General features: G+C 34.8%; 1 protein-coding gene across 1 annotated transcript in view; it reads right to left on the bottom strand.

Annotated features, from left to right (window-relative positions):
* Positions 1 to 21,760, bottom strand: part of SOX5 (SRY-box transcription factor 5) — a 456,537-nt gene extending 434,777 nt beyond the window's left edge. The window contains exon 1 of the mRNA XM_049783803.1: positions 21,700 to 21,760. Coding sequence (XP_049639760.1) covers positions 21,700 to 21,737 — 38 coding nt within the window. The 5' untranslated portion in view covers positions 21,738 to 21,760. The remainder of the gene's footprint in view (positions 1 to 21,699) is intronic.
* Between the last annotated feature and the right edge of the window lie 4,467 nt (positions 21,761 to 26,227).

Here is a 26,227-nt window from a genome sequence, read left to right as displayed (position 1 = left end):
CCTCCCTCCCTTCTTTCCTTCCTTCCTTCCTTCCTTCCTTCCTTCCTTCCTTCCTTCCTTCCTTCCTTCCTTCCTTCCTTCCTTCCTTCCTTCCTTCCTTCCTTCCTTCCTTCCTTCCTTCCTTTTTTCCTTTTTCCTTCCTTCTATAAAACATGGGCCATATTCTAAGGCCGAACTCTAGGCCTCCCACATTCTAGGCATGTGTTCATACACACTAAGTAACATTCGTCTTTGAGTTTCACATGTCACGAGGTGACAACTTTCATTGAGCACTTGACAATATATTTCAAAAGATGAAAAAGTGATTCAGACAACTATAAATTAAAAAAGAAACATTTTCTAAAACAGAAGTGCCCACCTGATCATTAAATAACCCATTTCAGAATAAGTATAATCTATACCTCTGTAAAGATTTTTTTTTTAATTTTTATTTATTTATTTATTTTTGGTTTTTGGGTCACACCCAGCAGCACTCAGGGGTTAATCCTGGCTCTACGCTCAGAAATTGCTCCTGGCAAGCTCAGTGGACCATATGGAATGTCAGGATTCAAACCATGGTCCATCTGCATACAAGGCAAATGTCTTACCTCCATGCTATCTCTGCGGCTCCCCTCCAGTTTTTTTAATTTTTGACATTTTCTTCACCTAAGGATATTCATACTTTTGAAAACAAATTTTGTTATGACTGCTTTTTGAGTCTTAATATAACATGGCAGCTTGTGTTGAATCCACATACATATTATATTTAGAAATTCTCTATAGTTAAAAAATAAAACATTAAAGTATATCAAACTCCATCAATGAGCATGATAATTTGGCAGTTTCATCAAATTAAAATTTTTTTATACAATAAACTAGAACAATCAACAGACTTGAAAACCAAACTTCATCTCATCATTTGAGTACTCATTTTCATTCTGACCACACAAGGTCATTTTGAATTCAGATCATGCTTTTGCTTTCTCACTTTTTACAAATCTGGGTGGAATAAAGGGCATTAAAATTAAGTAAACAGCCAATAAATATACTGAAATATTCCTGAGTCATGTGGGGAGGAGGGACCCATGCAGAGAAAATGGCTAAGTTGTTTGCAGTGGCAAAGCTGACTTTGTTCCATAACTTTCCAAGAACACTGGTAGAATGCTTTATTTTTAATTTACTCAAATCCATTTAAAATTGACTGAGCTCTAACAATTTGACTAGGTTATTTTTTGCTCTCACAAAATGCCATGTTTTTCAATACACGAGGGAAAAAATACAAATATGTTCAGTTTGATATTCTGAATTATGTTTTGAGATCAGAGTGATAAAAATAACACAAGAAAGCTAAATAACCATTTCTAGGAGAAGGGTGAATGCTGGAGGAAATTTATAACATAAGCTCATAAAAAACAAAGAAATTAATGTAGCTTAGGTTTCATTAATTCATCTAATGTTATATGGAATCTATAATTTTCATAGCCAACATTTATTGGATACAAAATATAAATAATAATGTCAAAAGAAAGTTCTGAGTTGTACTCAAAACCTATAAGTAGATAGATATACCAGTATCATATCTACATTGCAAATGAAAAACCGTAGCCAATACAGAATGTCCACTGTCTCAAAGAGTTTAAACACTAAAGAAAATATTCTCTAATGCTAAGAATATTTTATTTGATGCCCTAAACCTACAAATAACTTTCCCTTTTTATAATTATAACTCTGGAGCTGGAGCAGTTGCACAGTAGTAGGCCGTTAGTCTTGCAAGCAGATGACCTAGAATGAACCGCAGTTCGATCCCCTGGTGTCCCATATGGTCCCTGAAAACAGGAGCGATTTCTGAGCACATAGCCAGAATAATCCCTGAGCATCACCAGGTGTGGCCCAAAAACTAAAAACCAAAAAAAAAAAAAAAAAAAAATATTTACAATTGTAATTCTGTGCTTATTTGTAAAATTAAACCAAACTTTGTTTTTACTTCAAATGGACTCAATCATGTATATAGTTGAGCGGAACTTTTAATCTAGCCAATATTACACTAGAGTCACAGTAGTTATTCAAATGAACATCTATGTATAGAAAGTTCTACCCTTATTCATACTTAACCCTCACTCTCTCCTCAAAAGGCAAGCACCTGATCAAGATAGTTCAAGCTTTCTCACGTAACACCTTGTACTTCTTTATTAACCTTTATTGTTTTTATAATAATTTGCTTTGTCTTCCTTTCTCACCATTAGCTCGATAGGGATATAAGCATGTTTGTCTAATTTATTATTAATGTAGTTCAAAATTAACTAGTGAAATATAGTGCCAAATACTAAATACTAAAAGCATTCAACAGGTTCTTTATGAGCAATGCATGGATGTTTAAGTTACTTTAAAAGTCTAAATCTTAGGGGCTGGAGACATAGTATAGCAGTATTTGCATTTGTCTTATATATGGCTCAGACAGGTTTGAACCCCAGCATCTCATATGGTCCCCCAAGCCTGCCAGGAGTGATCTGAATACAGAGCCAGGAATAATCCCTAAGTGCTGCAAGGTGTAGCCTCCCTCACCCCTAAATCTAAATCTCCAATACCATTCAGAAATTCTGATTAATAATTGTAAATATTGAAAAATATTTCACTATAAAAAGACCAAATGTATATTTAGAGCTGGTTCAATTCTAAGTATTTAATTTACATGCAATGATTTTTACAGCCAGAAAATCTTATTATTGTGCAAGAGAAAAATGAAATTCAGAAAGATTAGGTATTAAGTACCATGTCACACAGCTAATGATTGCAGACATATTATTTTAAAGATTTTTTTTCAACTACTTCAAAGTAGGATAAATTATCAAACAACTAAATTCTGTTTAAGTGGCTCGAGTGATAGCTCAGCGAGTAGGACATTTGCTTTGCAAGAGGACAACTTCAAACTGATTCAGGTTTGATTCCCAGCATCCCATATGGTCTGCTGTGATTTCCGAACACAGAGCCAACAGTAACCCCTGAGTGCCACTGGATATGACCCCCCCCAAGAAAATGCCCACCAAATTTGAGTACTCTACAGTATAATGTGGTTACTTAAGTAATTTAACTGATAATAAAATATTTACATACAATAATGATAACATAGGATAATTACAGAATGAAATCACTTATTTGTGGCATTCATGTATGAAGTAATGCAATGGTTTAAATGGGGGCTGCCTATATTATCCCTGGCTTCAAAGTACAGTGAAAAGGAAAAAAAATCTAGTAGAAGTAAAGAATGATAGATGAAGAATAATGAGGATAGGGAGGGGTCAAGAACATCCAGGTACATTGGGGATGTAAAGGAAGAACAGAGATAAATATCCAAACCAGAGTCAACAATATTGAAAGTATGAGAAACAAATTTTAAAAGTTGCCTGTCAAGATGGCAGGCTGAGAAGAGGAAGTTTGGGAATGAGCCTGGAATCATTGGCAGAGGAAGGATGACACCAGCGGTAGGGTTGATGCTGACACTGTAAGTTTAAAACTCCACTATGGATAACTTTATAAGTCATGATAATTTAATAAAATAAAACAAAATTAAAGTAAAAACAAGTAGCCTATACTTCCCTCAAAATAAGGTAGAAATTTAAAAAAGATAATCTGTCTTTGAAAATGTAAACTGTTGACTTAAAAAATTAGGAAAATATTAATTTATTTTTGATAAACTAGTTAACATCTAGCACTTTTTTTCACAAAGAAAATAAATGTAGTACTAACAAAATTCACTGTTCTTAATACCCTTTGCAATCAATATTTTTAGATTGTTACCTAGGGATATTTTGATATTTAAGGACAGATTCAAAGCAGCATTTTTAAATAAGTTGTAGTTACTTCTTGAATCAAGGAAGCTATATTTTCTCCACTAAAGTCAATTATTAAAAACAACTCTGTAAGACAAATTACCATGGCTCAGATAGTTTTCTGACTCCAGAATAAATCTTTCAAACTCTAAACCAATATACTACACATTCACTTAGTAGAATAAAGTTCAAACTGAGATGTATTCATTTCTGATGTAACTAATTGAAATTTAATGTATTTTTAACTACAATGGTCTACTATTTGTCTTAAAAGACACATCTAATTTGAATAAGTACATAGATCCAGTCTATGAGATAAATTTTAGAAGATATATTATCCCCACATGTACATGTCTAGGTGAAGACAAAAAAAAAACATAGAAACTTTTTAATTAAAGAAAAACTAGAAGGACATCAAAAGTGAGTTAAATATCTTTTTTTTTTTTTCTGGTTTTTGGGCTACCCACATTGATGCTCAGGGGTTACTCTTGGCTATGGGCTCAGAAATTGCTCCTGGCTTGGGGAACCATGTGGGACACCTGGGGGTCAAACTGTGCCCAGCTTAGGTTAGCTGTGTGCAAGGCAAACACCTTACTGCTTGTGCTACTGCTCTGGCTCCTCTGAATGTCTTAATGCTTAAATTGATCCTGATTTAATGATAAAATAAAGCCATAAAAGGTATACTTGGTATACTACATTTTGATAAAGAACTTTATCAAAGAATATCATTGTATTAATGTTCCTTTCCTTGATGACTCATATTATCATGGATATATTTATAATATCCTGGTTAGAAAGTAGTAACCTACAGTTCGATTGCAAATGAGTAATAAAATATAGCAAAGAAACAAAGAAAAAAAAAGAAGCCAAATTTTAAAACTAGATGAAAACGATATAGATTCTGATAGTGCTACTCCTTAATTTTTTCTGCAAATTTTGAATTTTTAAACATACAGAAAGGAAAATACTAAGATTTCTACTAATAGTTGTTACTTTTTTTAAATGACCAGGATTTTTTTATTATAAATGACAAAATTATAAAATCTTGGGGCCAGAGCAATAGCACAGTGGTAGGGTGTTTGCCTTGCACGTGGCTGATCCAGGACGAACCTGGGCTCAATCCCCCAAGTCCCCTGGGGTCCCCCAAAGTCAGGAGCAATTTCTGAGCACATAGCCAGGAGTAACACCTGAGAGTCACCAGCTGTGGCTCCAAATCCAAAAAAAAAAAAAAAAAAAAAACCTCACACTTTTAAGTGTCTGAATGTTGTCTTAAGTAGTTTTAAGTTAATTATCCTGAAATTTTAAAAAAATACACCACTTTTGGTAGTACTTTAGTTGCAAATAAAAATTTTCATATTTTTAGTCATATTCTCATATGAACGTGATCTCCCACACACTTTCTTCTTCCCACTTCTTCATTCTGACTAAGTTGATTTCAACATTAGCAACATAATCTCTTTTGAAGAAAGATCAGAGGATTTCAAGAAAGCAATATGATCTCTGAGCTTACCAGAGAAAAATCATATTTATTAAATATGCTTAAGTCAAAAAATATCTGTCTAAATTTACCTTAATATAGGTTGACACTAAACTGAATAAAGATTATTAAATCAAACCATCTATTTTATTTAGTTCAATTGGTATCAATTTGAAGTTCAGTCAACCAAAAGGTTTTTGCTCAAATATTGCTCAAAATATGCAAAAGGATTGTATTTATCAGGGTGCATGATTAATAACAAACCAACTTAGAAAACTTCAAATGAAGACAGCCCCCTGCATGTTGTACTACACTGAGCCCTGAGGTCTGAAAGGGATGCTGTACAGGCACTTGAGCAGATCCAAATGTGTTTGCTGAGGAAAATTCTTGCTGCTTCTCTTTGTATTCTTAAACCTCGAGTCAATTTAAGGACAGAGGTGGGAGTGCCCTCAATCTAGGCAAGAATACAACTCAGTCAAGAACTGATCGTTCCTCATCTCTTAGCAACAGCCTGGATGTAACAACTGTTATTTAAGGAGATAGTTTAAGGGACATGTTAGCCTTTTCTTAGATCTCTGCCAGAATCCTTTAACCAGGAAATCTACATACCTGGCAAACATTAGTTTAGCTACTTATAGAAATGCTTTCCTTCACTAAGTTAGTTATCATTCAGCATTCTTCCCCTTATCTGGTCTTTACTAAAAATGGCAATGTGAAGAATGCCTTAGAATTTTCTGCAGTACTGGTCTTGAAGACAATTTAAGGATATAAAAAAGAAATTACTCACTCTGACATTAGAGTCCTCCATAAACAACTGTAATTACTGAAAAAACTCAAAACTCTTATTTTCCTTAGAAAACCATGACATTGATTTCATTTTGATTGTCAGTTGACACAATTATTCTTAGCCTAGAAATAATTCTCGATCCTTATATTATCTATCTATAGACATGCATATGTTGTATGCATATCAAATATAAAAACGCCTATATCATATTTCTAATAAAAGTATATATGTACGACATGTAAGTTATCTCACATGAATATTTCTTTGAGATATTTTCATCTGTTTAGGTATCACTGAAAATTCTAATAAATTCTTTTTAAGCAATCAATTTTTATATTTTTGTCTAAGTACTTGATATATATTTATAAATTTGCTATATAATATTTTGTGAAATCGCCTTTAGAATCTTCCTGAATGATTGCAATCTACTCAAAGAAATATATACATTTCTGTGGTTAGTGTGATGTATGCCTTCTTATAAATCTCTTCATGACCTGCAAGATGGCAGATGGCGATTATTAATATCATTTTACAGATGTATACATAAAGATGTATTGGTATTTGAGAACATCACACAGCTAATGGTAACTGAGCTTAACAACAAAAACCAAAACAAAATTAGGGCAAAAATGATAGTCAAGCGGATAGGGCAATAGCTTTGCATGTGGCCAACCTACATGTGGAGTTTGCATGTGGTATTAGCTTTGCAAGGGGTTCAATCCCCCAGCTTCCCATATGGTCCCCCAAGCCTGTCAGGAGCAATTACTGAGTGCAGAGCCAGGAGTAACACCAGAGTGCTACCGGATGTGGCCCCAAGGCAAAAACATTAAAAGGCAGAAGCAGTGTCATGCAAAGTACAAAAGATAATCTCTCCTTACCTGGCCAATTTTTAGAGAATTACCAAGAACTCCAACCTAGTTACTGAAAAACGGTTAAAGATACATATTTGAAGCAAATATATGAGGCTTATTTCATGATTTTATTACTATAGATGCACAAAGTAGAGAAATTGTGCAATCTAATGGTGTGAAAGAACAACGTTCATCTCCATTCCCAGGTACCTTATTGTTTCCAGAAACCTTGTGATTTTACCAGAAGAACTTATTGTACCTGATTAAAATTCCTAATAAAAAAATGTCAACCTCCTGCCGGATGACCAACAAAATTAATATGCTATGCTGTAAAAGTACCAAATTAGTTGTCTCAATAAAAATTATTTTAAAATGTACCAAATTAGATCAAGATTAATAGTATATTAATCATGACAATATGACCTTATGGCATCACAGCGTGTGCCGCACTATTGCCACCATCTAAGATTATTTATTTCAGTATAGTTTGAATAAAAATGTTAAAATTCACTGCAAAATAAGTGGCTTTCTAGTTCCTTAAAATTGCAAATGCAGGGCCGGAGAGATAGCATGGAGGTAAGGTATTTGCCTTTCATGCAGAAGGACGGTGGTTAGAATCCCGGCATCCCATATGGTCCCCTGAGCCTGCCAGGGGCGATTTCTGAGCATAGAGCCAGGAGTAACCTGAGTGCTGCCAGGTGTGACCCAAAAACCAAAAAAAAAAAAAAAAAAATTGCAAATGCAAAATAGAGAAAATGTCTGAGCAAAGATCTCTTGCCTTGCACGCATTAACCTAGGATGGACCACGATTTGATCCCCTGCCGTACCATATACTCCATCAAGCCAGGAGCAATTTCTGAGCCCATAGCCAGGAGTAACCCCTGAACGTCACCGGGTGTGGCCCAAATGAAAAAGAAAAAAATATTGTGTATCTAGAGGTGAAGAGAAAGAGAGAGACCACATGTCATGAACCAACCAGGTGTAGTATCACCTGAGATAAAGGGTGGAAGTGCTATTCCTACTCAATCACAAACTTTAAACTGGGTGAAGAAAATAAAGCTGTACATGATAGCATTTCAAAAAACATATGTGATAGCTAACTTTCAAATATATCTTTTCTTAAATAATCTAGACATTCCTAAATAGCTTTCTTAGTTTCCAGATGCCTCTATGGAGAAACTGACATCATCTATTGGATAAAAGATAGAAACATTTATGTCCATCAGGGACGTACTGGGAGAACTTAAAAAAAAGGATCAAGTTTCACACTCTACTAGTAGAAATCTAAAAAAGACCGATAGTTAATAAAACAAAACAAACAGAAAAGTCACTGCTTTTAGACACTGTGGTTTGCAATGTTTTTACTGAAGGGAAATCATGTCTATCACTTTATCTCTTTTCAGCACCTCGATTTTGTCCTGGGATATTATTTCCAATTATCATTGTCATCCTGGTGCCCTCTCCACCCTAACTGCACTCCACTGCTTTTTGTGGCTTCCAGTAACAATATTGCAAACGAGAGAGAGAGAGAGAGAGAGAGAGAGAGAGAGAGAGAGAGACAGAGAGACAGAGAGACAGAGAGACAGACAGAGACAGAGACAGAGAGACAGAGAGAGACAGAGAGAGAGAGACAGAGAGAGACAGAAAGAGACAGAGAGAGAGAAGGAAAATACCACAGAGGCAGGCAGAAAAGAGAGGAGGGAGGAACGGGAAGACACACTGGCAACATTGATAGCGGGCAATGTGCACCATTGAAGGGATGGGTGTTGGCCATTGTATGACTTAAACTAAACCATGTAAAGCTTTGTAACTTTATAAACCCATGATGATTCAATTAAAAAATCTATTTATCTTTTTTTTTTGTTTTGTATTTTTGGGGCCAACCCGGTGACACTCGGGGATTACTCCTGGCTATGTGCTCAGAAATCGTTCCTGGCTCGGGGGCCCATATGGCATGCCAGGGAATCGAACCGAGGTCCCTCGTAGGTCAGCCATGTGCAAGGTAAACACCCTACCAATGCACCACTGCTCCAGCTCCTAAATAATTTATTAAATTTTTAAGAAAGTAAAAAATATTGCTGCCCTATCCTGAGTTTTGAACCACTAGAATCTAGATGTAAATTGTCCTCTCCACAGAAAACGATGAACTAGAAAGGAGAGTCATATCGTAAATCAAATTACTGTTTAGTGGTCACATTATTTTAAAAAAATAAAGGGAAATTATTTTTAAGCAATGCTTGTAACATTTTAATTTAGCTTTATATCCAAATACTTTAGTTTCAACACATAATATTTTTAAAATCTTAGTAAGATATTTTACATCTTTTCTTTCAAAATTTTCACACTCTCATGAGCATTTTGCACTTCCTGCAAATCTTAGTTCAGACCTGCCAAATTCTGAGTGTTCAACAGTGGTATATAGTTAATGGCTACCACATTCAGAAAAACAGTTTCAGAGGAATTCTGAGAGCATTTCTTTATACTTTGCAACAAACTACTCATTTCTTCCTCAAGAGCTAGAGCAGTCTCAATCTATATTTTGCAATGCAAACAGTACAGATAAACCTATAAAGGTTTGATAGCTTAATCTTTTTAAGTAAAAAAATAATTCAACGGTCAAATTACTTAGTCAAAATTTTACTTTTGGTCAGTATGTGTGAAGTAGCAGTTTGTAATATATTTTCTCAACTAGTTTGTAAATGTAAAAGTTTCCAGTACATGAAATTTGACCACTGTCTCTTTCATCAAAGACTATACCCACATTGTGAAGGTAAATAAAACAGGTGAAATCATTAGATTTTGCTTATGACTTAATATCTTTGACATGATTGTCACTGACTAAACTAGTGATGAAATAGCACTGGTCTCACTTAATACTATAAATTCAGAACAAATGGGAAAGCATTAAATTCAGAAGTGCTTCTGGACCATTAACTTCCATGCTGATTTGACATGCACCATAGTATTTAAGCAACATACTCAGGACTATAACCTATTCCTAAAGCAAACAGTATTTTATCTCATAACCATCAGGGTTTCTTATCCTCAGGGCCACTTGTTTAGCATTGTCAGAAATATTTTAATATCCTCAAGTATAAATTAAGACCTAATTTATTAGCAAAATCCATTTTCCTAGAAAAATAAGAATGGCATAGAAGAGATTATAAAGAGAACAAAAATTTGGCTTAGGCCTTTGTTTTCATAAATTTGCTGAAGAAAAAGCATTGCTAATATACGCTTGCAAGCCCCTATGGTATTTCTAAGGTACCAATAAAACTGATGCCATTCATAACGTGGACAGTGGTCTCTTTCATATATCGCCTATAGTCACAAACTTAGTGCCAAGCAGATGGTTGAAATCTGTTTTGTATAAATGTGCGCCTTTCCCCCCCCCATGTGTTTTTTGTATTCATATTCAGTCTAGGTTTTTGCCATCAAAACACTGGCACTATGTCGATCATTAGCAGCATTTTAGACAACTGGCAACTAAGGTATTCACTGTTCTCCACAAAATGTTCAGCTAATATTTCCCAGATGTATAATTAAGGCAAAAGATCATCTTCTTAAATTGGTATCAGCACTTTGGATGGCTTCTGGCTTTCAACAGATTATATCAGTGAAAAAACAATTTTATATCAAAACTGAGGGTTCTGTTTATTAGGTGTTTTTATTTCCTTGTTCAACAAGCTCTCTGGAAAGGAAATAACTATTTCTGTAAGCTTCACCTACAGTTTAAATAAGAGGAAACTAATGTGAAACCTTACATGATACCTTTACCATGAAAGTCTGTAAAGTACTGACTGATTTTGTACAGATAAGTTTTCCTGTTATTTTTCTTTCAAATCAAAAAAACATTTGCATATATAATACTTTAAACGTCTATAGTATCTACCCTTTCTTACCTACATTTTGTTGTCTGGTCCCATGTTTATTCTACAAAATGACTCCTTCATACTAATTAATTTGCACAGATTAAAATCATAGAAATGTTAAATCGGAAAATTGATTACTAGTAAACTATGATAATACCTTTTTGTATATGAAACAAGTTGTTAGTGTTTTAGTACATGCAAAATGAGAAAATTGCATTTTTAGGATATTTAATATTTTAGCATTAAGCAGTCAAAGGAAACTAAACTTATATTTCTGCTAACTAGGCACAATTTACATAGCATCAATAATTATGTATTTATTGAAAATATTATTGTATATTAATTAAACTAAAATAAGTTAATGAATTTCCTTAGGCACCACTTTATATACACTAACACATTTTCCAATGTCAAAGTTTATTCTCTAACAAAAATCATTATTGAAGTGATCATTTTATACTTATCAAAAAGTTAAACCCGGTTTGAATTTTCAAAGTTTGCGCTTAGTGGGTCCATTCAAACATTTCATAAATTTTAATAAATTTTCTAAGTTTAAGAATTCTATTAGCTTTGGGGGACAAATAATATTATAATTTTAAAGCCCATTTTATGGATACATTGGCTAAAACCCAAGGAATTTAAGTGACTTATATATCCCAAAGTTTTAATTCTTGATTTGGAAACTGTAGGAACATACGCCAACTTTGTTAATCACTAAATGCTAGATTATAAAATATATTAGCAGCAAGTTGCCCAACTGGATGATGTCCAGATTTTCTTTCTTGCTTAACAGTAGGATATTTGCACATTTTTTCCCAGTACTAAATGTAGTTCTAGTTCAATAAGGTTCTTTTCTCTCATTTCAATAAGGTTCTTTTCTCTCATTGGGTATTTGGGTTTTGGGGTTTGGTTTATTTTTTTTTTACAACTGTTATATACTGAATAAGATAATACAGTCTTCATTCGTAAATTATAAGGGTTACAAATGGCATACACAGATTCTACAAAATTATTATAGAAACAAAATATTTTTCATATAAAGCCAATTTGTGTTGTTCCATATATATGCCTTTAAATCTACAATATATAACTAATTTGTATAAATTTTATGACATGTTTAAATAAACAATAATATGGAAAGTCCGTGGATATGTAGACAGCAATTATGCTGTTGAAGGTATAAGTACACCATTTATTCAAGCACTGTAAGTACATTATAAGTACATATTTTATTAAAAAAATTATTCAAACCTATAAAATTTGCTCTCTTAAATAGTATAGCTTTCAATACATCTTTTCTTGGTAATTCCCTCAATTCTGATAGAGTTGAACAATTTTTTAAATTGTCTTCAACCAACAAATACATAAAAGGTTGACTTAACTGATACTAAAACTAAGAGGTAGCTAATTTATTTTGAGAAAAACTTGTAATTTAATTGATGTCATAGTGCAAGACTATTTACTTATAAAAAGACAGAAACTACCCACAGCCCCTGCGATGTCCTAAAATTCCACCGTTCAATTATTCTTTTGGGTTTTTTTTTTTACATTTATACGTTCTTTATAAAGACTTTTGAAACTTTTTTCCTAAAATATCACTCACAGTTTTCATATTCTTCCACAACACATTATTCAATAACCAATATATAATTTATTTATCAGTATAGTCTCAGTAGTTAAGTAGTTAAGATTTGATATATCTAAGCATTTCTAACATGTTCAATCTGAACCTTATTTTTGAAAAACTGCTTTAAAAACCCATAGCATATTTGAGTACCAAATCCTATGTCAAAGTACTCATGGTACCAGACTTTAAACTCCTATAATACAGTTAATTTGTGTCTGTACTACACCACACAGTTTTATAGATTAATTGAGAAGTAGTTCAACAGTGAAGTCTATTTCTATGAGATACTAAGTTTTCAAATACTAATAACTAATATAAATGCCAGAATTCTAACCATTAAAATAAGAAGCCTAGAACTCTTTCACATGTAGTTAAAACTGATAAAAACTCAAGGAACTTTAGAAATTATCACATCCATTTTTGCATTTTATTGAACTAAGACTCACAATGCCTTCTCCACCTATATGCAAAAGAACTAGAACTTGAGATCTCGGATTCGGCCAATATCACTTTCTCTGCTATTGCAATTTCAAAAAATTGGTGTAGAGAGTGATAAATGGCAATTTCTAATAAAGAGAATCTTATTCAGTTTTTAAAAAATACCTGAAATACTAAAAAAATCTCTCCACTGTATACATGTGACTTTAGACTCTCACAACCCATTGTCTCCTTCTCTACCCGCAGCATCAAATATCTCCAAATCATTCAAGTTTAGCTTGATCTTCCCAGATTTTGAATTCAAAATTGTTATTAAATATGAGTCACAATATTACCTTAATATTGAAAACATGGTATGTTATTTTATGTCCCTCGGACTAATGCCATAGGAACATTTTTTGCAAATGAGAAAATGTGAATAAGCTGCATATTTCTATGAACTATTTCTGCCTTTCAAAATGTCACCTTCTCCAGAATTTGATAGGATTTATTAAGAGTCAATTTATTCGTAAGGAAGTTATGGGCTAAGCTTCTTACAAATTCTAAACTTTTGTAAATGAGTGTGTAAAACTCTTAATTTTCCCCAAGTGGACTCTCACATAATTGCTATTGCCTCACAATTATCTTTTAATTTACTTTTAATCATCTATATGTATTCAACTCTGTCACTTTGATTCTTTAAATTGCTATCAGAACTTTTGGATATCCATTTCTTTCTGTTAAAATGCATTAAAAGCATTAAATATTATCAGTTTATATGTCAGACTATTTGATTTTTCCAGTAATGCTCATTTTTTAGAAACAATTATACTACCATCTTTTCCCCATAATTTTTTGAGTTCTAAGAGAATACTTTCTCTATTTCTAAACATATTAAACTTTAGGACTAGTGAGAGAATAAAACAGGTCTTTCCTCAGAAATAGCATTTATCACTCTGTTTTTTCTTTACCTAGTTATTTTGTTTGATCAATGGTACTTTGAATATTACACAGAAGTTTTCCTCACATCAGGATGATACTAAGGGAAAGATGACAATCTGCATGTGATATTTATATTCAATTATTATTCATTCAAGGACAAGGCTAAATTGTTGAATGAATCAGAAATTGAATAGTTTAACCATCAATTAATTTCTTCTACTAAAAGAATGAGAAAAGCCATACATTTAAACTATTCCATCTTCAATAGGACTCTGGAAGTACAGAAAAAAAGAATGACTATTGCCTATGTTTGGTATTTTTGCACCTTTTTTGAAATATATTATGAAACAATAGGGAAAAAAGAAATGTTGGGGAGTAAAACAAAGGAACATTAGGAAAGGAGTAAAGAAGTCTGTGGACTTTTAAATGATTGCCCAACAGAAGCCAGCTCAGGGTAAATGGTCAAAAAAGAAGACTTGCAAGTAAGTAGTGCTTAACACCTTTTTAAAAGAATAAAATGTTTAGAATTTTTAAAGCAATCTATATTAACTCCAAATGAGAAATTATTAGCAGAAATTAAACAATATTTTGTTTTGTGGTCTCTTAGAAGTATATTTCTCATTTTCAATGTTTGTGTCTTTTATCCCTTGGGATGCTTTCTTTAATCCAATATAAAATTATTTTAAATGACAAGTCCACAGATGAATGTGAATATTCTATAAACCAGCTCTCAAACAACCTATGCCCTTGGCATCTTCATCCTAATTAATATAAAAATCAAAATAAAAACCTGCACTGGCATAAGTAATTTACTTTATTTTACTACAGTTTAAAATAATACCAAGAAAACGCTATTTGAGCCTGTGTTTACTACTAGATTACTAAATTATCAATAAATTTTGCAGCTAACCCTTTCACCTCTTTTCTCTGTCAGGTCCTGAATCACTTAAGGAAAAGGCACAACTTTCATAAAACTGCTGTTCAGTATCCCAAATGATCCCACTCTCTTAAACTGTCAACATCAAAATCTTGCAGGATTTAAGGCTGTCTTTTTATTTGGTGACCCCTAGGCAGAGAATGTTAATTCTTTCTAGGTACATCTTTATCAATATATCTGATTCTTAGGTTTTAGCATGGCAGAAATCATTGTAATGGGTAGAGGAAGCCTGTGTGCACGGAATATAATGAAACTCTACACACCATCGCCACAATAAGAAATATTAAAATGAAGCCACTAATACATTTTAAAGGAAAAAATCTTATATATTTTAGCATTTTTCTCTTCTAAAAAGATATCTTCTTTCAAAAAAGAGATGTGAAGAGCAGAAATAGAAACACTGCAACATATGAAAGTTGCAACAACTTTGCTGCCAGCAGCTTTTCTTTATAGTGTAGTTTTTACCTACAGTATGTGTTGGCACTGGCGGGTAGCCCTAAATCTTTAGTAGCCAAATTATTTTTGTCCCTGAAGAACAAGAAATCTACATAGCACATGAATGAGACATGGTTTACTAGTTTACACACATCTTTATAATTCCAAGAAACCAACACTCATTCACAAATGCTTTCATTTCAGGAAAGTGAAGGAGTATCAAATACCAGAGACATACTTTGAATCCCTTGCCTCATTCTCCATCAGAAAATGGGCAGAAAAAAAACAAAACATCTGTTAAACTTCAATAAGTAACTTTCTTTTGTCCTTAATGAAAAATCAAAAGCTTTCTATTTGCCATACTCTACATTTCAATCGAGTCAAAATATTTCAGTACCAGGCATTAAAAAATGTCATTTAAGTAATAAACCCAAAGCTCTGCAGATAATAATTAATCACAACAGCATAGCATGTTTAGACAATATGATTCATAATAAATAGCACCCTCATATTGCATGATCACCAGCTACATTTATATACTGCTGCACTATCACATCACAGAAAAATAGAAGAAATAAGCAACTTAACAATAAACATATAACATGAGTGATGATTCAGGCACAGAAAAAAAATAATAAACCTTTCATTCTAAGGCAAAACAAAGTAAAAGTAAGTAGACTGAAGAGCCAAGTGAAATGTTAGCTAAGTAGAAGAAAGAGATTTGAAATACTAGAAGCCAAGTTCCAGTTTCAACTGACTTCAGGTTGAACAATGATTTAAAATGTCTATGAGCATCTACACGCTTTTGCTCTCAATTTCTTTCTGTCACGTTTATGGATAAAAATTAGTCATCAACTACTTTCAATCGATGAATTACTTTCCAACTAGGTAAAAGGGCAGAATGACAGGAAAATGATATAAAAGGAAAAGAAAAAGCATGTTAACAGGTTTATCAACAGACCTGGGTAATTCTCATAAAGTACAGATTAAGGTTCAGTGGTTCCAGACTGGCAGCATTCAAGTTGGGTTCATATTTGGGTTTTTGTTTTGTTTGTTTTTGAAAACCACCTGTCCTAAAACGACATTGTTTATGCTAATTATCTTTGTTTATGCCACAATTCTGTTTGTTTACTACATTCTTTTGAAATACCATATCCCTATAAACAGTTCTCACCAGAATTCTTCTAAATCTTGTGTCGGTCTAGTCCTTCTCGGCAGCCCACTGAGCAGAATGCAGCTCTACAATGAAGGCTCCGGAACTGGGAGCAACTTAGAGTCTCCGACTTCTCAAGCTGGCAAAGGCAGGCGCACTGCTGAGGTTTGACTCTCAGACTCCAAGAGAAAAGGGTATTGAACGTGGAGAATGGCAACAACCCCCTATTGGACAAGCAGAACCATACGCCACAGTATCCCCCAGAGCAGATGTATAAACCTCAACTCAGGAGGAAAGGAAAGAATAGGTGATGCAGAAGTGAAGGGAGAGAGGCAAGCACAGGAGGAAAAGGTCTTCTCCTGAACTCTCAGTAATTTCTGCTGAAAATGAAGAAACATGAAGCTAGAGTTTGTCCAGAGAGACTGTTCACTTATCAGGCTGGAAATTGTTTCCTTTCATCAGTAATACTTCTAGGTCATATTTATCTTTCTAACCATCAAACAATTTAATGCAAATGATGAGACAATCATTGAAGAGCAAAAAGAACACAGTGAGGTAAGATTCTGGCATGTTGTAAACCATTTTTGTCCAATCATTTTTTCCATTAAAAGAAAACATTACAAGTTTTAGTTAAATCATTGACAATAATTTTATATGATTACCATCAACTGAGTCAGAAAGCTAGCACAGTGCAGCTATCTGTGAGTTAGTAAAAGAGGACAGACTAGAGCAGCTTATTTCTCATGCAGTTATTTTTTATAAAAATTGTAACAAAATACTAATTAAAACCAGAATCCATCAGGTCTACTTATTTTACTCTATAAAAGAAAGTACCCAACCTATAAAACGTATGTCTATATTATACAATATACTCATTGAATATACTCAATTTTCCAGGTAGCTTGGAAATGGCTAGGCAATATGTGGAAAGAACAATCAAAAATAATATACTATCCATCAATGCAAATCAATGCATTATAAGTATATTTTAATAATTACCAATTATATGATGAAATTAGAACAGGTCCTACAATTTGCCTCTCACATATAATACATATAGATACAGATATGTTTACTTACAAGCTCCCTAAGAACAAATAAGTTATTTTATGCCTAGTGTATTTGAGAAAGGCAAGATCTGGAAAGAACACACAAACTTAAAAGCTAATCATAACATTCACACCTCTCTATGTCTGACAACCTGCTAAACACTGAACAGTGTCCACAATGCCACCTGAAATTTAACCCTTAATTGTTCCCGGTAAGGTCTCCTGCTAGGTCAATGGGATAGAACTGTTATGAGAATGACAATTGTGGTTTGTCCACTGCTGCATGCAAGCTGTGTTCCAGACCAACATCTCAGCTCAGTTCACTTGAAAATTATTGAGATGGTAATTAAACCTGTAAGCACCTGGTGGCATCTTTCTTTAAAGTGCAGTAGTAAATAGATTGTTAAAATAACCACTGCAAGGATTAGAGCATTCCAGAAAACATAATCTCAAACTTAAAGGTGGGTAGATATCATCAAATGACAGCATATGACAGGTAACTTTTCATTGATTCACACCAGAGGTTACCTGCTAACTTAAGAGTATTCCTGATGAGTACCATGTTTTAAGTTTCTAATTAAGCTGAATAAATCTGAGCAATAATTACTATGATCAAACTTTATATAATTAGACCAGTAATGACAGCTATTCTCAAAATCCACCAACATTAATTTCTCACAGCACATCTAGAAATAAGTTTTATAATAAGGATGCTATTCTTCATTGAGCAAAGCACCGATTGCTTAATGCTAAAAGATTGTTTCTGAGTGAATTTGACTGCAAATAAATTCGATGATAAGATAGAGCATAAATAAGTTAAAATGTGATGACAGAGGCTGTACATTATAGGGGTCCACCTCTAGAAAATAAGGCTGTTGTGTGCACCCATTTTGAGAGAAGCAATCAAATAAGAGGTACTATAAACTTAATTTGATTCATTCCATTACTTTCAACCCCAACTTTTTTCTTTTCAGACATTATCAAACTGTCTTCTTTTAAGCAATCATCTTATACTTTACTCTTTTAATTAACTCTCTAAAATAAGCAATTAGAAAGTGTAACAAGTAGATTTGTCATAAAACTATCACATTACAATCAAACAGGCTAAATTTAAAAGAAAGCCATGTAGCACAATGCTGTTGTTTGTTTCAGAATAATTTACCCCTATTCATCAAAAACTAATATTCAAATTGAAAGAAAAAATTTATGTTATTTCAACTGGGAATGTGAAGAATAGATGGGATTATTTAAAGTCATATTTTGTTATGTATTTTGGGATGAATATATACATCCACTGTCTTCTTTTGAAGATTGTACGAGTTAAAGTATTCACTCTAGTGATGCTCTTACTAACATCTAGCCTATGTTGCCAATAATGTTTCCTATAGTATGATTTTAAAAGGCTTTTTTTTTTACAAATAATTCCTTAGAAGAGTAAAATTATTTATAAGATTTTGATCTATTCTTATTCCACCTAAGAATTGCATTTTACATTTATCATTAAGGCTTGGTTGAAAATAAAAATAACATTTCAACTAAGTTATTTCTCAGGCACTATTTAATTTGATCACCTCTAAACATTTTCTAACAGATAATCTAATTGTTTTGATTTCTGAATTATTTAACGACTGACTATCAATCTGGCAGTATCGAACATGTTTGTCTCATTGACTCATAACACTGTCATACATACATTTAAATCCAAATTTTGACCCTACTCTTTGAGTTCTGATTTAATCCTGTGAAGCTCTAAAGAGTTTGCAGGTTGAAAAGAATAGAAAATGAAAAAAAAAAGTATTGTTTAATTCAGAGAAGACTTTTACATCCCCCCAAAAGTTAGGAGTAACTTATTTATATTATCTAGATCAAAGTTGTCAAATTCATAAAATATTTAGAATCATTTTCATTAGATTTCTAAGTTTGTATATAACTCACCTACAGCAGGTGAACAAAACTTAATAAAATTACCAGTAGATAGAAAGACTTGCCTTTTCAATGAAATTTGCAAAGAATTCAAAATGCATGAAAGCATATGTGATAATGAAGTTTGAGCAGCTATAGCAACTTGGAGAATACAAATATCCAATATGTATGATATATTCTGTGTGGTAACTGTAAATGTACCCATGCAAATTCAATGTAAACAAATAGTAATGATTTACTGAGATTTTTGTTTATTACCAATTATAACTACCAAGGAAATTACTAAGAAATTGTATAACATTTCCCAGACTTACTTTAGCTGCTTATATTTCTAAATATGCTAGCTATCCTAACAACTCTATTATCACTGTCTATTTAATTAGCCAATTAGGGAAATGTCTGGATGACTAGAAAGAAAGAAGTAAAAGAAAAGAAAAAGGGAGAAATAAAAGAAGGAAGAAAAGAAGGAAGAAGGAAAAAAGGAAGGAAGAAAAGGAAGAAATTCTCACGGGAGGCGTGTGAGGGGAATTAATGTTCAGAGATTTGAGTTTCAGACAAGGAAAGTGAAAAGTTTAGTTTAAAAAGAGATAACTGAAAAAATACGAAGTTCACATTGAGGAAGCTTGTCTTTCTAGAGAAATAAACTATAGTCTGCTAATGTCTAACCACCTTTTAATATGAACAGTTTGTTAACAGTGTTACATCTGAGACTTGGAGTTGTATTTCCAAAAAGTACAGAGTTGAAGAAAATTATCATTAAGTAGTACTTTGTGCAGCATAGAAAAACTTGCTATGTTAAAGCTGCAGACGTCTCTATTAGGAAGCAGTATGCACCGATTTCACTAACTTCAATATCAACATCAGATAGACTGAATTTGACAAATAAAACTACTTAAAGAGTTAATATGTAGAACTTTGAAAAATAATTTGAAACTCTTAATAAATCTTAACCATTCATCTGCTAAAGATGCAGAGAGGAGGAGGAAGAAGAAGAAGAAGAAGAAGAAGAAGAAGAAGAAGAAGAAGAAGAAGAGAAGAAGAAGAAGAAGAAGAAGAAGAAGAAGAAGAAGAAAAGAGGAGGAGGAAGAAGAAAAAAGAAGAAGAGGAATAAGTCATTACTAAAAAGAATAGAATATTAAAGTATATGTTTGGCTATTTTACTATCTTCACTGACCTAATACTGACTTCTCTAGAGAACTATTCCAGTACTATATTATTCTCACTACTCTTCCATGCTTTAATTCACTAGAGTGTTTTAATCTTTGTCCTTTCTTTTTTCGTCTTTTCATATCAAATCAGTCGTTTTGAGCGATGAACAGCTTGACTTAGCATATTTTTAACCAGCTGGTCTAGCACCTAGCTTGCATTACATAGTCAGATACAACAAATGTTTATACAGAAGGTAGCTTTCATGAAAATGAAAAAAAAAAAAAAGCCTGAGTAGCATGCATCTTAGCTTTTTATAGATTTTTTTAATTCACCATACAGAATACAAAGTTTGAATTCTTTTTAATGGCAAACAGAATTCTATTTATAGTCTAACATGAACTTGTGCTGGGATCAGAACTCCAGTTTAAAACTGCAATGTGTATGTATGGGAGCACGAAGAGGGCTGCGATTTTTCCAAAGCCCTGTTTTGCTTGCGACAACATCAAATGGAAAGATATTACACATATTTCTCTAAATATAAACTACTTAATTGCAAATCCATGGAGTTCCATCAGAGCAGAAAGGGGAAATAAAGTATACCAAAATTCAAGTTTAAGCACTTAGCTCAAATAGTAGTCAGAAAACTTAGAAAGAGGTGGCCCCCCTTGCCCCCCCTTTCCCTTTTTTGACATTTCAAATGCAATCTATTAGTAGCATTCTATGATGCTAAGTTTTCCTTTTTAAAGAATCTGCTATCTTATATCAACAAAAGGTCATGTGCTTTTACTGAGCAGCTTCCAAAGTTTTATGGAAGGATCAAATAGGAACTTAGAGCCTCATCTTTAACTACCACTGAAAATAATCTGACACTTTGAAGATTACAAGACAGAGATACTGAAAAATGATAACATTGCACAAAAGCCCTTTAAAAGGTGTAGAAAGAAAGGGTGGGTGGGGGAAATCAATGAAGGAAGAAAGAGTGAATGAAAGAACCAGAAACAACAACTGGTAGAAAAAGAGATGCTTCACATTCACTTAATTTCCTGCCAGAGGACACAACCTAAAAACAGGATCAGAAATCCCACAGACTTCGCAAATCAGTTCAGTTTGGTCTGGGCACCACAAACAAAATTCCACTCACAAGCCTGCAGAAGCCTGAGTGAAAGGCTGCTCTAAACAGACACGTTTCAGAGGAGCATCTTCCAACTGATCCAGAGAACTACGGTAAAATCGGAGAGTTGTGCTTCAATAGCTGAGGGGAAAACTGTACTCACCTTTCAAACTCCTGGGGTAAATCAGGGTCAGTAAGCATGCTGGAAAAGCACAATTTCCCTTTGTCACCACAGCCACCTATGATCGGCTCCAACTGAACCTGTCAAGTGAGTCCAAACCTTCTAAACCAATTGATTTTCTCTGTCTCTCCTCCACTCTCTCCTCCTCCTCCTCCTCCTTCTCCACCACCACCACCACCACCTCCTCCTCCTTTTTCTCCTTCTCTTCCTCTCTTTTTCTTTTCTTCTTCCTCTTCTTCTTCCTCCTCCTTCTCCCTCCCCTCCTCTTCTTCTTCCTCCTTCTCCTCCTCTTCCTTTTCTTCTTCTTTTCTTCTTCTTCTTCTCTTCTTCTTCTTCTTCTTCTTCTTCTTCTTCTTCTTCTTCTTCTTCTTCTTCTTCTTCTTCTTCTTCTTCTTCTTCTTCTTCTTCTTTTCCTCCTCCTTCTCTTCCTCCTCCTCTTCCTCCTCCTCTCTTTCTCCTTCTCTCTCCCTCTCTCTCTCAATATCTCTCACCCCCTCTCTCCCCCTCCTCTCTCTCTCTCTCCTAGGACTCCTTGACCAGTCTCTTAAAGGGGTAGTGCACTTCCAGCAGCGGGGTCCAGCCCCCCCTTTCCCTCAGAGGAGAGGCTCGCACTTGCAGCTCAGTGCAGGCTGCAAGGCAATGGTGCCTGTCCTTTCCTTTGAATTCTCTCTTCCAGGCTCTCCGAGAATGTGAGAAGTCAACTCATTTTAAGCGCGTCTCCCATACTCTCTCTCTCCTCTAAATAATAAGTCACATGCACACAGAAACACGCACGCAAACACACACACACACACACACACACACACACACACACACACACACACACCCTTGCAGGATTTTTCAAATGCATTTGCTCTTGATTAAGAGAAATCCATACACTCTCAGAACTCCAATTAAACTGCATTTATGAGCTCATTAAGCAAAAAAAAAAAATTAAATATTACTAGCTGCATTTTACACCCAGAATTAATACTCTTTCTCTTCCCCCTTTCGGGCTGGCCCTCCATGCTTACAAGGAAACACACACACACACACACACACACACACACACACACACACACACAACAATCAGGCATTGTTCTGAGGGAAGAAAAGCAACTTTGACAGATTGAAATATAGCAGAGGCCCCTTCAAGGAAACCTGTAAACAACTTGTCACTCACTCTGTCGGGCTCCCAGTTCTCTGCAGCTTTCCACAAAGTGGGGCGAACATCCTGCCAAACCCAAGCAAAGTTTCCAAGGCTCCAAACTCCAGCAGAAGAAGACCCGATGTGAGAAAGGACGAGGGATCCATATGCCCAGAGCCAGTTCAGGCGGGAACATAACCCCCCAAAGTTACCCTCCTGCGGGCTCTTCCGATGGGGGGGGGATGTGAGGGAGGACAAGGAAAGGGTGAGGGTCCTACCAGTTGTCCTGCGGGGGTGCAGGGGTGGTCAGGGGCGCCGCTCTGCCCTGGCTGCGGGGTCGCTTTAATTTCCTCTGCCCAGGCAGTCCAGATAACAAGGTGGACAAAACTGGGGCTCTCTCTGCAGAGCCTAAGCCGCCTGCCAAGGCACAGCCTCCATAGCAGTTCCAATTATCTAGATAAAAATCTGGCAGCGGGGAAGGTAATCAGGTAATGTACCTTTGACACGCGGTGACAGAGGCGCGCGCGCGCACAGACCCGCACGCAGTCTGGCCGGCTGCCCCGCGCCCCGAAACAGCATCTGGTTAGGGTGTCCGCATGCACCCAGGCATTCCGAGCGCGCACGCACACACATACAAACACACACATGCAAACACACACACACACACACACACACACACACACACACACACACCCGCGCACACACCCGCGCACCAGCTCTCCGCTCCTCCTGGGAGGGTTCCCTGGGCACAAAAGGCTACAAGACAGAGCCCGCCCCAATAAGGGAAAGAGGGGGGGAAAAAAGCCTTCCATTGTTAAGAGGGCAGGTCAGTTGATTAGATTTTCTGTGGAGAATTCCACGAGGAAATTCCCTTCAAAGCCGAAGTGATTAACTGGGGGTTATTCTGGAAATGGAGCAGACAATGGCTCAATAGTCTGCGCAGCCAATGTCCAGGCTGGCACTGAACTCACTTTACAAAAAAAAAAAAAAAAAAAAAAAATGAAAGAAAGAAAAATAAAAATAAAAGCCAGACTACTGTGCTTTTCCACACATCCCCTCCCCCCCCTCCACTTCTTCCAACTTCCCTCCCAAGTCCTTTTATTTTGCAGCTGGACAACATTAAGGGCCTTTAAAACCACAAGGGTTGACCCCACAGCAGTTTGATTAGGTCCCACTTTTGCCCCCCCCCCCAAAGTCACCCCCTCCCACACCCTGGCGACAGGCAAACATCAAGTTCTTCTTTGAGATCTACCCACCAGCACGCAGGATAACAATTCTAAAGCCACATCCATTCTCCACCTTCCCTGAGTATGAGCCAGTACTTTATCTCAAGCATGGGCATTTGTGGGCAAAGTTAAGAATAACTTCAGAAAGGAGAGTCACTCTGAAAAGGGAAATATCCAGGCTCAAAATCAGTGTGGAAGGAGCGTTAAACATATCACTATGGATTCAAGACATGCACAAAACCCAGAATTATGACCCACCCTAAAAAGCTGCTAACAGAGTATATAAGGCAAGAATGACTTGACACTGACAGGATTTTCATTTTCAGTAGTTAGAGAAGGTGGGGGGGAGTATTCTTTTTTTTGGTTTCCAATTATTTTGTATTTTAACAACCTTTTCCTCTACAGGAAAATAAAAGAAGAGAAGAAAACTTAGCTTTCTTTTTTTCTTAAGGGACCTGTTAGTTGTTAGTTTAATACACTGACTGATAAAGTGTGAGAATTTTTTTCTATTGTTAATGAAGGCTTCAGAAATTTAGGCAATGGTTATATTGCTGCGTTCAGTTTAAAAAAATTATTTGAAGAAAATGGAACAAGAAAATCTTGTTCCATAATCTATCAACAGAGAAAAATGAAAAGAGAAGGGTAAATCATAGGGCCAAGGGTGCTGGAGCCAGGAAGAGAGGGAGGCAGCAAGGAGGAGAGGATGTGGGAGACACAAGGAGGAGACACAGTGGCAGCACAAAGATAGAAACAAAGATATGGCCATAAGGCAGGATGCTGAGATCCGTATGCTCCCAGCTGCTGTCCCTCTGCAGCTTTTACCTCTGTTGTTTCTTTGAAACTCTAATCCAGAAGGTCACCAAGGTAAGTAAGAAAGAGGGTAAATGCTTAAGGCCAACTATAGCATAAAGAAATAAGGTTCTCTTCCGAAATTTTCCTGTCTTAGTTCTGTTTGTCTCCACACTTAGCGTATGCATAAGCCAGAAAGACACATAAGCATATAGAAAAATTATAAATGGTTTGGAAGTTCGTTTAAGATCACAGTGTATTTCTAGAAACATTCCTGCATCAGAAACAATTTATTTCTTGTGGAATCATTCCTGCTGAATCAACTGCAGTCTAGGAATTTGATAGAAAATATGGCCCAATAGAGAAATGATCACCCTAATAATGATAATGATTAATTCATATAGGCCAATTAGGGATAATAGGCAACAGAGAAAGGACTAGATATGTATAGCCCCAAGTTTCTCAATGATCAAGTATGGGCAAAAAAAATATGAGTTCACACAAAACTGGTTACTGATCAACTTATTATTTGACACTATATAATATATTATTTCACTATAACAGTGTAATGTGGAAAAATAATACTCCGAAATTTATAGCTAAGTGAAAAATCCCTAGATGGTAATCACTTTTTAAGTGATTTAAAAGACTTCCAAATAATTACTAATGAAATTAAATTTAACTTAATCTTATTGGTACTAAGTTAATAATGCATTTGATGGTTGAATGGAATATTTTTAAATATATTTCTCTAGGCCAGAAAAGATTTCTTTCATTTGAATTGTATTTTTCAAATCTACATAGTTACAAGTTTTTAAAATGTCACAAAAGAGAATTCCAAATACTGCCATTGAAAATTTAAGATGAATCAATAACAATTCTTAATAGTAAATTAGTTTTAAATATGCTACTTTTACATAAGGATAAATGCTTATGTCAAGTATTTGCTAATGGCAAGCATACATTTGTCCAACAAATGTATATTTTAACAAATATATTAAGAAGTTATTAAATCAAATATAAATATTACTGTACTATAAGTAGGACTCTAAGAGATTTTATAATAGATATAGATTGAGACATTCTTAGCATCATTGAACATCTTTTAAATATTTATGGTATTTTTTTAATATATATATATTTTTTGTTGTTGTTGTTGTTGTTGTTTTGGGCCACACCCGGCGTTGCTCAGGGGTTACTCCTGACTGTCTGCTCAGAAATAGCTCCTGGCAGGCACAGGGGACCATATGGGACACCGGGATTCTAACCAACCACCTCTGGTCCTGGATCAGCTGCTTGCAAGGCAAACGCCGCTGTGCTATCTCTCTGGGCCCATGTTTTATATTTTAACATTAAGATAAATTAAGAA

Source organism: Suncus etruscus, chromosome 11 (assembly GCF_024139225.1).
Source record: "Suncus etruscus isolate mSunEtr1 chromosome 11, mSunEtr1.pri.cur, whole genome shotgun sequence".
In the NCBI taxonomy this organism is placed as follows: Eukaryota; Metazoa; Chordata; class Mammalia; order Eulipotyphla; family Soricidae; genus Suncus; species Suncus etruscus.
Note: the sequence above shows the minus strand (reverse complement) of the source record. Positions and strands in the feature narration are given on the sequence as shown.